The sequence below is a fragment of the Chionomys nivalis genome, chromosome 9 (genome assembly GCF_950005125.1).
Source record: "Chionomys nivalis chromosome 9, mChiNiv1.1, whole genome shotgun sequence".
Taxonomy (NCBI): domain Eukaryota; kingdom Metazoa; phylum Chordata; class Mammalia; order Rodentia; family Cricetidae; genus Chionomys; species Chionomys nivalis.
The window spans coordinates 12,710,869-12,725,849 of NC_080094.1; the positions used below are offsets into that span (position 1 = coordinate 12,710,869).

The window sequence follows — 14,981 nt, forward strand, 5'->3', positions numbered from 1 at the left end:
TCCTAGGCAGGAAGTGTCTGGGGCCGCCCTGGGGACTCTGGTGGCTCTCACTTCTGCCTCACCTAGCCCGAGCCCTGTCTCTTCTTACAGCTGTTTGACTTCTGCTCAGCCTTGTTTCCCCTGCTTAGACATGAGGGTCTTCAGGTTCCAGCAGGAAGGTGTCCCTAGTACTTCTAGCTGTGTGTTTGGGGGTTCTCACTTGCAGCCAGGCTTTGTGCTGAACTTGGCCTTTGCTCAGGCCTCCTTTCTCACTCAACATTTCCCTTCACGTGTAGGAATTCAGTGCCAGCTGTTGAGGTGGTGTAAAATGCTGTAGAAGAAAGCCCAGAGAGGGCTGGGTCCAGAGTCCTGTGTGGGCGCTGTGGATACAGCCGGGCAAGTGTGTCTCTTACAAGTGCACGTCACTTCTTTCCCCGGCTCCCCCCACATCCCATGGCTTTATGCCAGACTTAGGTTTGAGATCCAGGTACCCTAGAGTTCCTTGTCTCCATGGAAAACTATTTGAATGAGGTTGAGACTGTGGAGTTAGGAGTACAGAATTAACAAGATGTTCTGGTGTCCCCCGTCCACAGGAGCATGGCTGGGTGTTCTCAGTCCGTCCTGCGGTCATGAGATAGGGTGGGGGTGCTGGTTCTGGAAAAGCACCTCACTGCTTTTGGTTTTGTGGGTCTCTGCAAAACTTCCTGGAATGTGGGGGTCGATATAGAGGAGAGCAGCAGGTGGAGCGTGTCCACCCCAAAGCCAAAGCTACTTTTTATAAAGAGTGCTCCCCATGTTTCTTTTCTCACATGCTGCCAGGTGTGGCATGGAATTTAGGAGGCGGAGGCAGGAAGATTCTGAGTTGCAGGCCAACCTGGACTACATTGTGAGAACTGAGACACTCAGATCAATCTGAAATTTGCATCTCCTTCTAGGAATATGAACTTATAAAGGATAGTCCCATTTGGAATTGTAATTAAAAAAAAAAAAAAAAACCAGAAAGGAGGTCCATGTTCAGCTGAGCAAGATCCGGGAACTATGCCCTCTTCAGATGTGTCGTGGAGGACTCTGACTGGTTTTCTTCCTCTCAAACAGCAGAAAACCGAAGGGATTGCTGCTCCTTTTATTTTTGGTTTTTAACACTCATTTGTTTACTCCTTTATGTGTGTGTGTGAGCACCACGGCGCATGTGTGAAGCCCAAAAGACGACTGGAGGGAGGTGGCTCACGGCGGTTCTGCCAGAGCAGGGCCTGCCTTAGGCTTGGCAGCAGCGCCTTCACCTGCTGAGCCATCTTGAAGGCCTCCATTGTGTGCCTGACAGATTAAGATGGCCAAGTGTGGAGCGCTTTCACGTCCTGGCTAAGTTTTGTTGTTCGTGTTCCATCCCTAATACCTCTGTGAAGTGGATCATTCATTAACCATTCAAAACATGCCTTTTATTTAAAAAGGAGAACCCACATTTAAGAATCTTGGCAAGCGCCCGCCAGGCTAATTTGGTTTGCATTAAGAAAATTAAAAATAAACAATCCTGGGAATGAGCAAAGCTGACTCAGTCTCTCTCTTTTGCCCTCCTAGAGCCTGGGTCCCCATCAATAATTGCTACCTCATGTCTAAAGAAATCCCCTTTTCTGTGAAAAAGACTAAAAGTATCTTCAACAGCGCCATGCAAGAGATGGAAGTTTACGTGGAGAATATACGGAGGAAGTTTGGGGTTTTTAACTATTCCCCGTTCAGGACGCCATACACCCCCAATAGCCAGTACCAAATGCTGCTCGATCCCAGCAACCCCAGCGCTGGCACTGCGAAGACAGACAAACAGGAGAAGGTGAAGCTCAATTTTGACATGACAGCGTCCCCCAAGATCCTCCTAAGCAAGCCCCTTCTGAGCGGGGGCGCAGGCCGCAGGATCTCCCTGTCCGACATGCCACGCTCCCCCACCAGTACGAACTCTTCTGTGCACACGGGCTCCGATGTGGAGCAGGACCCCGAGAAGAAGGCCCCATCCAGCCACTTCAGCGCAAGTGAAGAGTCCATGGACTTCCTTGATAAGAGCACAGGTCAGCCCCAGTTGGGAGAGTGGGGTAGGAGGCTGTTGGGTGCACTCTGGTTCTCGGTGCCTCACCCGTGGGCACAAGCAGGCAGGCCACCACAGCCATTATGAGGTACAGTGATGGACTTGGACTTGGTGAATAACTGGATCCCAGACACGAGGGAAGTGTTCCCAAAGGCCATTCCTAAAGGGTGGAGATGGGCAGAAATCCTACAGGGCTCGAGGCCTCTTGCATTGATCCTCCTGCCACCAACTTCGAGTGCTGGGATTACAAGTGTGCCCACCACAGTTGCCCTTTTAAAACATTGGCTTTAAGTGAGAGCGCAATAAAAAGTGTGTTCGTGCGCAAGCCCTGCATTTCAAAAACCAGGGTTTTATAGAAGCTTCTGTTTAATTTAGTGTCTGTCATCTCTGGGCTGGTATACATGACTTAAAACTTTGTGGCAACATTCCTTGTTCATTGAGACTTGTCCCTATCCTAAAAATACACAACCTTACTTGCTAATCCTGAAAGGCGGCCTTATAAAAGAAAAGCAGACTGGGTGTGGGAGCACATTGCTGTGTGGGGAGCATTTGGGAGGTAGAGGCAGGAGGATCAGTCTGTTGAGTACATGCGAGCTTGTCTCAAAAATGCTGAAACCAAACCAACCAAACAAAACCCTCAAAAAAGAAGGGATGACATTCAGGATTGTTTGGCTCTTCCAAATTGCACCCATTCCTGTGTGTGTGGGGGGGTAGGTTCTGTGTTTTGGCGTGGCTGTAGCTATGGACATTGGTAGCTGAGTTTCAATAAAACTTTATTGATGTTGGTTGGTGAAAACCGAAGCCTGACTTTCCTGTAAGTTTATGCGTTAAGAACTATTGAATTGGGCCGGAGAGATGACTCTATGTGTAAGAGCACTGGTTGTGCTTGGTGAGAAACTGGATTCAGTTCCCTTCATCCACATAGCTGCTCACAAGTACCTGTAACTCTGGTTCAGGGACTCTGATGTTCTCTTGTGACCCTCTTGGACACCAGCCATGCAGGTGGTGCAAGGCATAAATGCACATATTGGGGAAAAAAAGCTATTGAGTTTTTTGTGCCCTCCCCTGTGCTAAATACTAAATACCCTGCTTAAATAGCAGGCCACACAGGGACAGGGAACAGATTGGGCCCATAGACCCTTGTTAAGGTGGCAAACCTGCCTGGCCACACCACGAAGCAGGCCTACTCCCTGCCGCTGCTCCCTCCTGCCCTCTGCTGTTAGCAGCGATGTCAGAAGTTAGAAGCTAGTGGCGGGAGAAGAGGACATACACATTCATTTAGACCCCTACAGTCAGGGACAGTTGCCATCACGCTGGGGTCCGTCCAGAATGCCAGAAAAGTCTACCCTGGCATAGAGCGAAAAGCCATGTAAGCAGCTTTCAGAAGCCAGGGTGCCCAGTTGTGCTGTGATGGAGCACACGTAAGCCTGAGAATTTAGGGCCTTGCCCTGTAGACTCAGCTGTCCTTAAATCCACAGAGTTCTGTCTCATCGTGACCCGCTGTGTCTGCTCATGTGCATTGGTGTGTAATGCCTGCCCAGATGGCATTCACAGAATATTTGTGTGTGCGTGTGTATGTGGGCATGCATATCTACGGCACTTGTGTGGAGGTCAGAGGAGTCGCCTTTTGCCACTACATGGGACCTAAGAATTAAACTCAGGTCATCAGGCTTGGGGGACAAGTGCTTATACCAGCTGAGCCGTCTTGGTGGCCCCATGTGTTTGGCCTTTTGATTGCAAGTGCATGCTAGCATTAAGGTCCAGAAACCCAGAACCAGAATGGCAAGGGCTTCTGGTCAGCTGATTCTTGATGCAAATGCAGACGCAGCATGGCCAGATTGCTGCTATAACAGGAGACACCTCTAATATATATAATGGCAACTGTGTACTGGTTCATTTTGTGTACATGCAAGTGTCCCTGTCCTCTAGCTTCCTTCTGTTGCTGTGGTAGATGCCCTAGCCAATGTACATGGAACTTTATCTACAGAATTAAGACAGTGGCTTTACCCGAGACTTTCATCACATGCAGACCGGTGCCCTTTGGCCGCCTGCAGCTTTTACCATGCTTTGCATTTTGCTTTATTTTTGAGACTCCGTTAGGTTCTACTCTGTAACCCTGACCGGCCTGGAATTCGCTGTATAGACTAGGTTGGCTTTGTGTGTGTCTGGGTGTTTTGCCTGCATGTATGTCTGTATCGAGTTCCAGTCCTCCGTCTCTTCCCCCCACCCCCATTCGTGAGCGAAATTTTTTAAAGAATTCTTGTAGTGGTGAGTTTGTTGGTAATGCACACTTGAAAATTCCTCACTTGCAGGCCGGCAAGATGTCTGTTGATTGTCTTGTGAGCGTGGGGGCCGGATTGAATGTCAGGCGTGGTGGTGGTTCACGTCTGTAATCCCAGTGCTGGGCAGGAGATCAGGGTGGGTCCCTCAGCCTCCACCAGCTGGCCTAGCCTGTTTTGGGGGAGTTCTAGGCTCATGAGATGTCCTGTCTCAAAAGACAAACAAGCAAACTCTGGCCACTACATGCTTGTACAGAGAATGTGCACATGTATCCTGCCCAACAAACATGCACACAGGGCTCGTTTCTTCTCAGTTCTTCGTATAACAAGCACTCCACTTCTGTCTGTTCCGATACTATGGAAGTAATAGTGATCACCCCAGCAACAGGCCACAGGGAAAGGAAGGCTGCCTGCCCGGCTGCTAGGCCAGGCAACCCGTCTGCAACTCCCTCTGGTAAAATGGCTTTAATATTTGTAAAACTTCACCCTCAAATAATTTTTAATGTTTGTTGAGCACTGGCCTAGTGACAGGGGACATGCATTTAATTGTTATTCCCGCTGGGCGGTGGTGGCGCACACCTTTAATCCCAGCACTTGGGAGGCAGAGGCAGGCGGATCTCTGTGAGTTCGAGACCAGCCTGGTCTACAAGAGCTAGTTCCAGGACAGGCTCCAAAACCACAGAGAAGCCCTGTCTCGAAAAAGGAAAAAAAAAAAAAAAAAAGTTATTCCCTTCCAGAGGCCAGAGGTGGGAAAGGATTTCCTCGTGTGCTCCTTGATTCATACCTAGGTCTCTCAGCTCAGGAGCGACATTCGAGACCAGATGCTAATTCCTCCTTTCTTATTTATGGCCATGAATATCTTGCTCCCATGCATGTAGGTATATTACAAGTGTACCATGTGCATGCCTTGCCTACGGAAGGCAGAAAAGGGTGTCAGATCCCAAAGCACTGGAGTTACAGATGTATTGGTGCTTGCCTGCATAGATCCTCTGGAACTAGAATTAAAAATGGCCGTGATCACAGTGTGGGTGATGGGAATTGAACCTGCGTCCTCTGTAAGAACAGCAAGCGCTCTTAACCGCTGAGCCACTTCTTTAGCTCCCAGGCGATAGTTCTTCATGGTGGGGACTTTCCTGTGTCTTGTAGGATATTTAGTGGCATATTTAGTAGGATAGTTAGTGGGTTCTCTAACTAGATGCCAGCATGTGTTGGTGAGGATGGTGCATGGAGGAACTAAAGTCTAGTAAGGAAATTGGAAGTTGATGCCAGCAGTGAGTGCTGACGCCACACTGACTGGATGGCCGGTGCCCTTGGCGCAAGTGGCTTGTTAGACTCAGTCCTCACTATAACCTGATAGGTAGGTGTAGGTGCATCCCTGTGTCAGGCTGGCTGTCCCCGTCCTTCTCTCCAAGGAAACTGTAGGCTCACCTTGCCTAAAGTCAGCAGGGGCTGGGATCTGAACCCTAAATGCCCACCTGATTGAATCCAGGTCTCTCTAGTCTTAAATCTTAGAGCTGGAGAGGTTGCTGGGTGGCGGGCAAGAGTGCCTACACTTGCTAAGGATACAAGTTTTGGTTCCCACCATTCATGTTCTGAGGGATCCAATGCCTTATAAGCTCAATGGGCCCCTGGACTCACATGTACCCCCGCTCCAAGACCTAGAACTGGAGTCGTACCTACCCAGCCAAGTGCGGGAGCTTTCTTCCTCCTCAGAATGGGTCTCGCTGTGTAGTGTTGGCTGGCTTGCAACCTGCCGTATCGCTGATCAGGGTCTTGAACTCTTGATCTTTCTGCATCTGCTTCTCACTGCTTGGATTACAGAAACACCGTACCTGGCCTACATTTTTATAATCTCTGCGGGTGTCTAGCTTCTTACCTTTGTGGATCGTTCACATCTTTCTGTCAGGACCAAATCATCTCACTTCAGGTCATGACCAGTTTGTTGTTTTTAGGGTCCAGGATCCATACTGGGCAGTCCCAAAAAATGTGTGAGGATAAATAGGTCTGGACTGGGTGAGTTTTTTGTTTTTGAGACTGGGTTTCTCTGAAGGTTTGGAGCCTGTCCTGGAACTAGCCTACTTGTAGACCAAGCTGGCTTACAGAGAGATCTGGCCACCTCTGCCTCCCAAGTGCTGGAATCAAAGGCGTGTGCCACCATCGCCAGGTGACTGGGTGGGTTCTTAGGAAGCTGTTAACCCCTCTAAAGCATTTGGCCTTTGTTCTGCTTGTTTAACCAATGAAGGAAACCATTTCAAAGTAATTTTAAAAGTCTGAGACGTTTGGTTCATGGTCTGCCCTTCCTGTAGGAATTTGAGCCTCACAAGGAAGAGGATATTTTGCCAATACCCCTCTTCCTCCCGTCATCTGGTACCCAACTTTCTTTTGTGCATCCTGAGAAACCTTGAGCCAGGGGCTAGAACTCCCTAGGGCTTGGCCAGTGGCGCATGTAGACTGCTGGGTAGCCCCTCAATCTCCCTCTAATGCCTGGTCCTGACCTGTGGTCTTGGTGAGGGACTTGCCCTGGTCTCTGAGATTTATACCCATGAATGGGCCAAGGCATTTCAGGGGTAATTTAGCTGCTTTGTGTTTAATAGGCTGCCTGGCTCAGTCACCCTGTTGTTTGGTGACAGCCCTTTGCTGGCAGTTCATGGTGACTCTCCCTACTGGATCTTATCCAGGACACCCTTGAAGAACACCTTGTGCCTTCTCTCCTGCCCTCAACCCAGAACCTGTGAGCTTTGCTGCTTTACTTATTTGTGAAGCTGGCTTCTAACCATGACATGCTTTTCCAGCTTCCCCAGCCTCCACAAAGACGGGGCAAGCAGGGAGTCTGTCCGGCAGCCCGAAGCCTTTCTCTCCGCAAGCACCGACACCCATCATGACGAAGACAGACAAGACCTCCACCACTGGGAGCATCCTGAACCTGAACCTGGGTCAGTGGCGTGTGTGCGTTTGGTGGCAGTGACTGCTTCTACACTTTGCCCTTTGTGAGTGGTTCTTGGCCATTGAAAATATCAGAGCTTTGGTGAATCGGAGGCGAGGGGTGAGCTGGAGGAACAGGGTGAAGGTTTTCCTGAGAGGCCTGTTGGATGGAAAGGTGTTTTGCCACAAATTATCCTGGGCCTGTCTTTACAAGTGATCCGTGTAAACCAGTTTCCTCCTGTGAAAATACACGTGACTGACGCCAAGTTTTGTGAGTCTTACCATTTCTGGGTGGGTATTCTGATAGTTTCCTTAATTCTTCTTCTACTTACTGTTTTATGAGTATGGTAGCCCAGCTCCTGTGGAGGCCAGAAGGCATCAGGGTCCCCTGGAACTGGAGTTACAGATGGCTGTAAGTCGCCATGTCAGTGCTGGGAACCCAACCAGGATCTGTTAGCAGAGCTGGTGCCCTTAACCCCTGAGCCACTTCTCTGGCTCCTTGTTATGTTAATTTTCACCTCCTGAATTACTGGCTTTTATGTCCACTGGCCTTCCGTTGGCTGTTTTCTTTGCATTGTTAGGGGTCAGACCTAGTTCTTTGTGCGTGATAGCTGAGTGGTCTACCTCTGCAGCTCCTTGGCTTTTTGGGACAAGGTTTGACTGTGTAGTGCAGCTGCCCTTGAACTTGCCCTAGCTGCTCAGGCCTGCCCTGGATCTCAAGAGACTTCTGTCTTTACCGCTCAAGTGTTGATTATAGGCATGTGCCGCTGGGCCTGGCTCCAGTTGGTGTGTGAGACAGAGTGGGGAGGAGAGGGGAGGATTGGATTTACCCCTGTAGTCCCAGCTTGCTGTTAATTTTCTATATAACTTAGGGTGGCCAGCATACATCCCAGGGAGCAAGGGGCAAAACGTGAGATTCTGGCGGGGGAAGAGACATAGTCTGACGTGGGCCTCTAGCTTCCATGTTTTGCTGAGTAATTGAATGCTGCCACCTTGTGGTCGGAGGCTGGAGGTGCAACTAAGTATCCATTCCTATTGAGGACCTTGGCACAGAGACCCACAGCCCCGGTGGTTCTTGAGGTTGAGAGCTGGGGTTAGAGTTTTCAGAAGGAGCAAGTGCCCTCGGCCCCTGGAGCAGGTATGGACCAGTTAAGGTAGAGCAGGGGGCAGGAGGACACTGAGAGGAAATATCTCCAGGGGTTTGTGATGCTCCAGTGAACTTGGACAGAACATTTCCTGGGGGGAAGGAGGCTCCTGTGCGCAGTACTGTGTGAGTTCATGGCACCCCCAGGCACATGCCACCTGCAGTGCTGTTGTAGATGGTAGCACAAAGACCTGAACAGGTGGTGTAGGTTCCCGGGGTGACAGGGGCAATCATCTTTGTCACCCATTTGCAGCCTGGCTGGGGGACAGTCAAGGTCCTTCTAAGATTCCACCCAGAACCACCAGCTGGCTCCTCACTTGATTCAGAAGGGAGCCACTTGCTGTCTCGGGGACATTTGTTCTAGGAAATGTGGTTTCTTTTTTCGGGGCCGCCTCCCACCTGCATGCTCTGAACAGAAGCGGCGAGCAGAGGCGTTCTCACGTTGACATTTCCTCTCTGCCAGTCATGCCTGGCAAGAACAGCTCCTTCTGTGAACTGGGGGCCCCTGGGCATCCTAGCGACACTGTGGGTCTTTGAAGCTTGGCTTGATGGGTGGGTGGTGCAAAGGTGGCTGCTGGGAAGCCATGCCTTCTGTCCCATCGTCCCCCATAACTCCTTCTGGGGTACACGTCTCATCCTAGCCTGTGGGGGCGAGAACATTGGGTACAAGGATAAATTCCTGGGGTGGAATCTCAATCTCACAGCGAGAGGCTCTGATGGGGATCCAGGAGAGCACGGTCCGTGGGTGGGAAGGTTGAAGGGCAGAGGGCAGTGCTATATTAGCTGTCTGCCTGTGTGACACGTGATCCCGAGTGCTGGAGGCTGATGGTGAGATCATTGTCCAACAAAGCAGGCCTCTATTAAAAAGAGCTCAGGGAGAGAACCATACTAGGGACGTGTGAGGCAGGCCAGCAGTTGCCTGGGTTTGACTCCAAATTTGGAGTGCATTATTTTACTTCTGTCTTTTCTTTCTGAGGCTATCCTTGACCTCTGCCCACTTCTGTCTCTTGAGGGCTGGGATTAAGGGCATCTCTCTCCCTGTTTCTTCTCTTTCATACATTTTTTCCCACGCCTGTGTGGAGGTCCAGGCATGCTTGGGAAATTGTTCTCTCCACCATTCAGGTCCCAGGGCCAGAACTTTTGACCCTCCTGCTTGTTTTCACCATCACTGAGGGAAGCGGCCCAGCTGGTTGGCACTCTTGACACTGCCTTGTGTTTGTCCGTAGTGCTGCTGGCACCTCTCTCTCCTTCCCTTTCCACTGGTTGACACTGTCCCCTGATTTCCATCTCCTCTATGTGTCTGTACCTTTGGTTCTCGGTTCTGAGGCAATATTTGTTCTCTAGAATGTGGGTGTCCCTGACTGGGGGTGAGGCTGGGGCTAGGGTTCTTACTATCCCTGAACCAGTAGGGCAGTCACCCCACCACTGTGACTTTCCTGAGCCCTTTGTCATCAGTGGCATGTCTGTATTCACGGTCCCATCCTGTCCCTTCTTCCCCACACTAAGGCTCCTTAGCTGCACCCCTGGCTTCCTTTCCTCAGAAGAGGCTGTCTATTGATGCCAGCATAGGAATCTGCCTCGGCTGGGTTTAGCATGTGTTTATTCTAACCCCAGTCGTGGGTAATCTGGAGCCTCCATCCTTCCGAACAGATGTGAGGTTGTTGTCCGTTTGATACTGAAAATAGCCATGATGAAGACGTTGCTGCCGACGCGGCCTCGTGGGCTTGACATTTGGAAATAGTTGCCAAGTTGCCCTGTGAAGTTGCTATGCTTCATGCTCCCTCGCAGAAAGGGAGGACTATGCCTTTCTGTCTCTAGACTGGCTATTTTTCCTCCCTGGTTTCCATTTATAGCTGGATCTGTCTTTATGTCTGAAATGTTTAAAATGCTGGCAGCGAGCAGGGAGCTGGAGTTACTCCCGGTATAGAAGGGCAGCGGTGGACCTCCCTGCAATGAGGGAGACTGCTTGCTGCTTTCTTCCCACAAAGGAGAGGCAAGAGTTCAAATCTCGCCAGCACTCCCAGATTGTTTGGCTTATGTCCCCAGAAGCCTAATCTTAGGCCTGACCCCCCAGCCCTAATGCACGAGATGAATAATAATAGTTTGGATAAATATAATAATTTGTTTGCCAGGGAAGCCTAATTTTGTAAAATGCAGGGGGTATTTTGCATTGTAATATTACAGTATTTAGTCTTTGAGACATAGGCTCACGCAGTAGTCCAGGCTGCCCTGTTTGCCGGGTAGGTCAAGCTGGCCTTGAACTCCGCAACCCACCTGCCTCAGGGTAAAGTTAAGGAGCGCTTTTATACTGTCAAGCCAGCTCTGTCTCCTTGCCAGTAACTCACAGAGAAGATAGGGCCAAAGATAGGGTCACGTGGCCCTGAGCCTCCTCTGAGCCTCCTCTGATGCTTCAGATGCTTGGAGCCAAAGGTGGGTGTCAGGAAGTAGTTTTCCTTTTCGTTCCTGGTAGATTAAATAACCACGCCCTTCCTGGAAGCCCCCTGAAGCAAGCCTTCTGTGTGTGCTCTTAAGAACATGTGTAGAGGAGGCCATAAAGATGGATGCTAGGTCCAGAAAGCAAGGGGAGATCTGCAGGCAGGAATTGCTCCTTCAAAATCCCTTCCAGATGATTCCAGCTAATCCCGGATGCTCTCAAGAACACCTGTGCCCACACAGAACCACGGGGCCGCTTGTCTTGATGTTCAAAGGTGGCGTCTGCACTTGCTATGAGAATATTCCATTCCTTCCCTTCCTTCGAGGACCTTGAGGTGCACGTGTGTGTGTGTGTGTGTGTGTGTGTGTGTGGTCTCATGTGGGAGGGATCATCTCACAGAGTGGGTCCTTCATTGGGGTGATGCATGAATTGGAGCAGTTTGGGGCTTCTTGTTGGCAGGGGCTTTTGGGAGCTGCCTGTTGTTAGAGAATGCTGTGCTATGGGGAGGGGGTGCTCAGGTCAGAACCAAAGAGGAACTGGTGAAGGCCTTGTGACAGCCCTTCTTGTCCAGCTCTCTCTCTGGTCACTTCTGGATGGCCTGTAATAGCAGCGGAGGCCCTGAGCCTGTGGTAGCATGAAGGAAATGCAGAGCCAGCGGGAAGTGGTTCTATCGCTGATGGGATTCTGACCCATGTCTGGAATCAGCTGGAGGGGGTGGTGTGGGGAGCAGGCCAGGAAGGACTTTGAGCTAGCTCCACCTGCAGGTCTTCCCTCTATTCTGAACCGCCACAGCCACCTCCATTTCCCCCTCTCCTCTTCTGAAGTGCTGGGCACTGCGGAGAAGTAGGAAACAATTCAAACAGTGAAGTCACCGGCCCTTAGAAACCTGGTCTAGCTGGTTGTACAGCCAGCCCTTGGCAGAGGTAGCTAGGACTGTCAGGCCAAAGAACTCCGGTTCTTATTTGAGAAGACCTTTTGGCCCAGGTCAGTACCACGAGAGCCAGCCTCTGCCTCTCTCCGCCGGCCTCGGGTGCTGGCAGCCCACCCGAGCTAGAAAGGACATGTCCCCTAATTCCCGTCTTTGTTCAAGCCTCTGCTGGCCTGGGAGTGAAAGACAGCAGTGATCCATGCTCACAGTGGCCTCTGGGGGCGCCATGCCTCTTGCTATAGGGAAGCTGTCTCCATGCTCTGACCATGCAGGTGTTTCCCTCTTGTTTTGAGATGGGATAGATTGTTAGCAGCTTTCTCTCTGCAGCTGAGATCCCAGCCGGGATCAGCATTTTCTAGACTCAATCAATTGGTCTGGGGGAGGAAGTAAGCCTGCCATGTGCTGCCTGTTACCCTGCGCCTGCGCCCTGGTCTCTGGGCAGCTGGGTATACTGTTGTGGTTGAATGATAAGAACACGCTTACCACCCTGCTCACCTGAGTGCTGGTGGTGCTTGCTGTTCCCCTGGTGCGTGTTCTGACGAGGATGTGGTGGTGTCTTCCAGATCGAAGCAAAGCCGAGATGGACTTGAAGGAGCTCAGCGAGTCAGTCCAGCAGTCGGCCCCCGTCCCTCTCATCTCTCCCAAGCGGCAGATTCGAAGCCGGTTCCAGCTCAACCTGGACAAGACCATAGAGAGCTGCAAAGCACAACTAGGTGCGTCCCCTTGCCTGCCTGCCTGTGCTGTGGGCACCATTCTCTCTTGGAGATGCACCTGGATAGAAGGCGTGGCTTGCTGCGATCTCACCGGCTGCTGGGGCCTCGTCTTTTTTTCTAGTTGGAATGCACTGCGTTTCTATGCCGGAATTATTTCAGATTTGCTAGTTGGTTTTCCAAAAGGGCCTTCGGAATTCTGGCTGAGGTAGCCCGGGAACCTCAGGTGCAAATGTGAAGGCACCCGTTTTCCCCAAACTCAGTGATGTCACTACATTGTTCTTTTTTGTTTTTTTTTTGTTTTTGTTTTTTTTTTTTCGAGACAGGGTTTCTCTGTGGCTTTGGAGCCTGTTCTGGAACTAGCTCTGTAGACCAGACTGGTCTCGAACTCACAGAGATCCGCCTGCCTCTGCCTCCCAAGTGGCTGGGATTAAAGGCGTGCGCCACCACCGCCCGGCAACATTGTTCTTGAATGAATCTTAAAGCCCAACCCTCCCCTTCCAGGTGTGTGCCCCCATCTCATCTTCTGGAAGTCTCTGTTTTTTTGTTGGCTGGCCTCCTTCTTTCTTGTCCCAAAGAGGGGACCTTGGTTGTGGGCCCTGCCCTCTACGGAAGCCTCTAAATGGAGCGATCTTTTACAGGGATTTGCCTTCTCAATGGAAGCCAGGCTTCATATACATAGCTTATGTTCTGGAATACGGATTGAGGTAGCAAATTAATCTGGGAGGTCTGAGGAAGAGCGGTGGGTAGTAGGCCCCTGGAGCAAGGGTCATCCTGAGGTGGAGTCTTTGGTGTCAGTGGGTGCCCTGGGTCCTTCAGTGAGAAGGGAGCTGTAATTAGGATTATCTGGGGATATCACTGAGTTCTAGGCTTTTTAGGATCAAATCTCTGGCTCTTGAGAGTCTTGACCCCTGTCTTCTAGGGAAATGAGTAATAGTGACAAGCAGAGAAGGGAGGTTTATTCATTGTGGCTGCACCTGGAAGAAGAACAAATAAAGAGATCCTAGGTAGGACATTTACGTTTAACTAGAAGGTCAGAAGTTTGCGTACCTAAGCAGTCCTGATGAAGATATGATCCTCCCATTAGTGACTCATCATTGCATCAGCTCTTGTGAGGTATCCTGGCAGTCAGAACAGTGTGAAATCCCTTTCCCAAACACAAGTCCCTCTGGTTGGTACCAGGCATCCGCCTTACCTTCATGGAGTCACTGGGGAAATGACAGTTTCTTGGGCCCACTGTTTCAGTAGTGAGATGGTACCAGGGTCCCTGTTAAGGTGTCGCCTGCCAGCAGCATGGCTCTCCCTAGTAGGGTCCTTGTCCCATTGGGACACTTGATAGGGACTGCGGTCAGCCATTCTGGTGTCGCCTACAGCCTTCCATAAAGCTCGATCATTGCTAGCAAGAATTTCCCTCCTGGAGAGAAAAATGTATAGCGCAATAAAAACAATTATAAAAACCTTTTCCCTCCTTCATTTACCACCCCCCTCCTGGACCTACCACACTCTGCTGAGCCCTGTGTCTGGGTTATTCTGGGAGCTGTATAATAATCCTCAGCTCCATCTTAACAGATGAAAACTCCGAGGCTTAAGAGCAGCTCATTTTCCCAAGGTCCCATAGATAACAGTTCCTGTCCCCTGTCCCCAATGCTTGCCTACCAGTAGCACAAGCCTCTGACTGTACAATCATTCCAGACCTCATGTTTGCATGGTTGTTGGACCCTGGGGGAGGCAGATACCACACTCCACCAATTCTCTTGACCACCCGTCTGTGTCCTGACTCTGCATGGCCCTTGTCCTTCCTGAGTTTTTCTTTGATGTGTACAGATCATGGCAGAGAGCTGGCCGTTGCACTGGGGTAAAGGTGGTATGAAGAATTGATTGGATTTTCATTCTTTTGGGTTTGTCCTTATTTACCTCCTGCCTGAGCTGGAAGCATGCACCAGGTGTTCGTGACACCTGCTATTCTGTCTCCTTAGCTGGGAGACATGCACAGGTGTGCTTTCCTCTTGCCCCCCCTCCCCCTTTGTGAGCGGAAAGGGCAATGCATTCAGATGAACCCTTGAGGCTTTGGCGTAGCTCAGAGAGCCAGCTGGAGGGCTGGGCACCCAGTCATCTGGAGATCTGCCCCCACCTAAGGGGTGCAGCAGATTCTGCCCTTGCCAACTGCTGCTTGCTCCTCACATCCCAGCATCCCCAAAAGTCTGGTTCCTGTGTTCTTTGCACAGAAGCCACCACCTTGAGGCCTATGTCGATATTCTTCCCTTGTGACCTGGGGAGAGAAATTTAAGTTTTTAAAAAAGGCAAAAAGACAATGCATACAGGCAAGCCAGTGCTGCCCAGATGGGAAGTGTGAGGGCAGACGGGCTGAGCATGGGCTGAGCAGGTGGCCACCACGCTATCCTACTAAGGCTCTGACCTTCTGGAGCCCTGGACACAGGTAGAAGCCTGCCTGTCCACACTTCGTAGGAGTGCTTGGTCAGGATCCCGGCCTTGTTTGCTTCCCAGTGGATT

At 50.7% G+C, this 14,981-nt stretch overlaps 1 protein-coding gene across 19 annotated transcripts in view; it reads left to right on the plus strand.

Annotated features, from left to right (window-relative positions):
* The window catches only part of Zmynd8 (zinc finger MYND-type containing 8), a 95,149-nt gene that overhangs the window by 54,997 nt on the left and 25,171 nt on the right, over nt 1-14,981 (plus strand). For all 19 annotated transcript variants that reach the window (XM_057781605.1, XM_057781616.1, XM_057781617.1 and 16 more), the window contains 3 exons: nt 1,555-2,036; nt 7,125-7,265; nt 12,324-12,473. In XM_057781605.1, the coding sequence (XP_057637588.1) occupies nt 1,555-2,036; nt 7,125-7,265; nt 12,324-12,473 (773 nt within the window). The remainder of the gene's footprint in view (nt 1-1,554; nt 2,037-7,124; nt 7,266-12,323; nt 12,474-14,981) is intronic.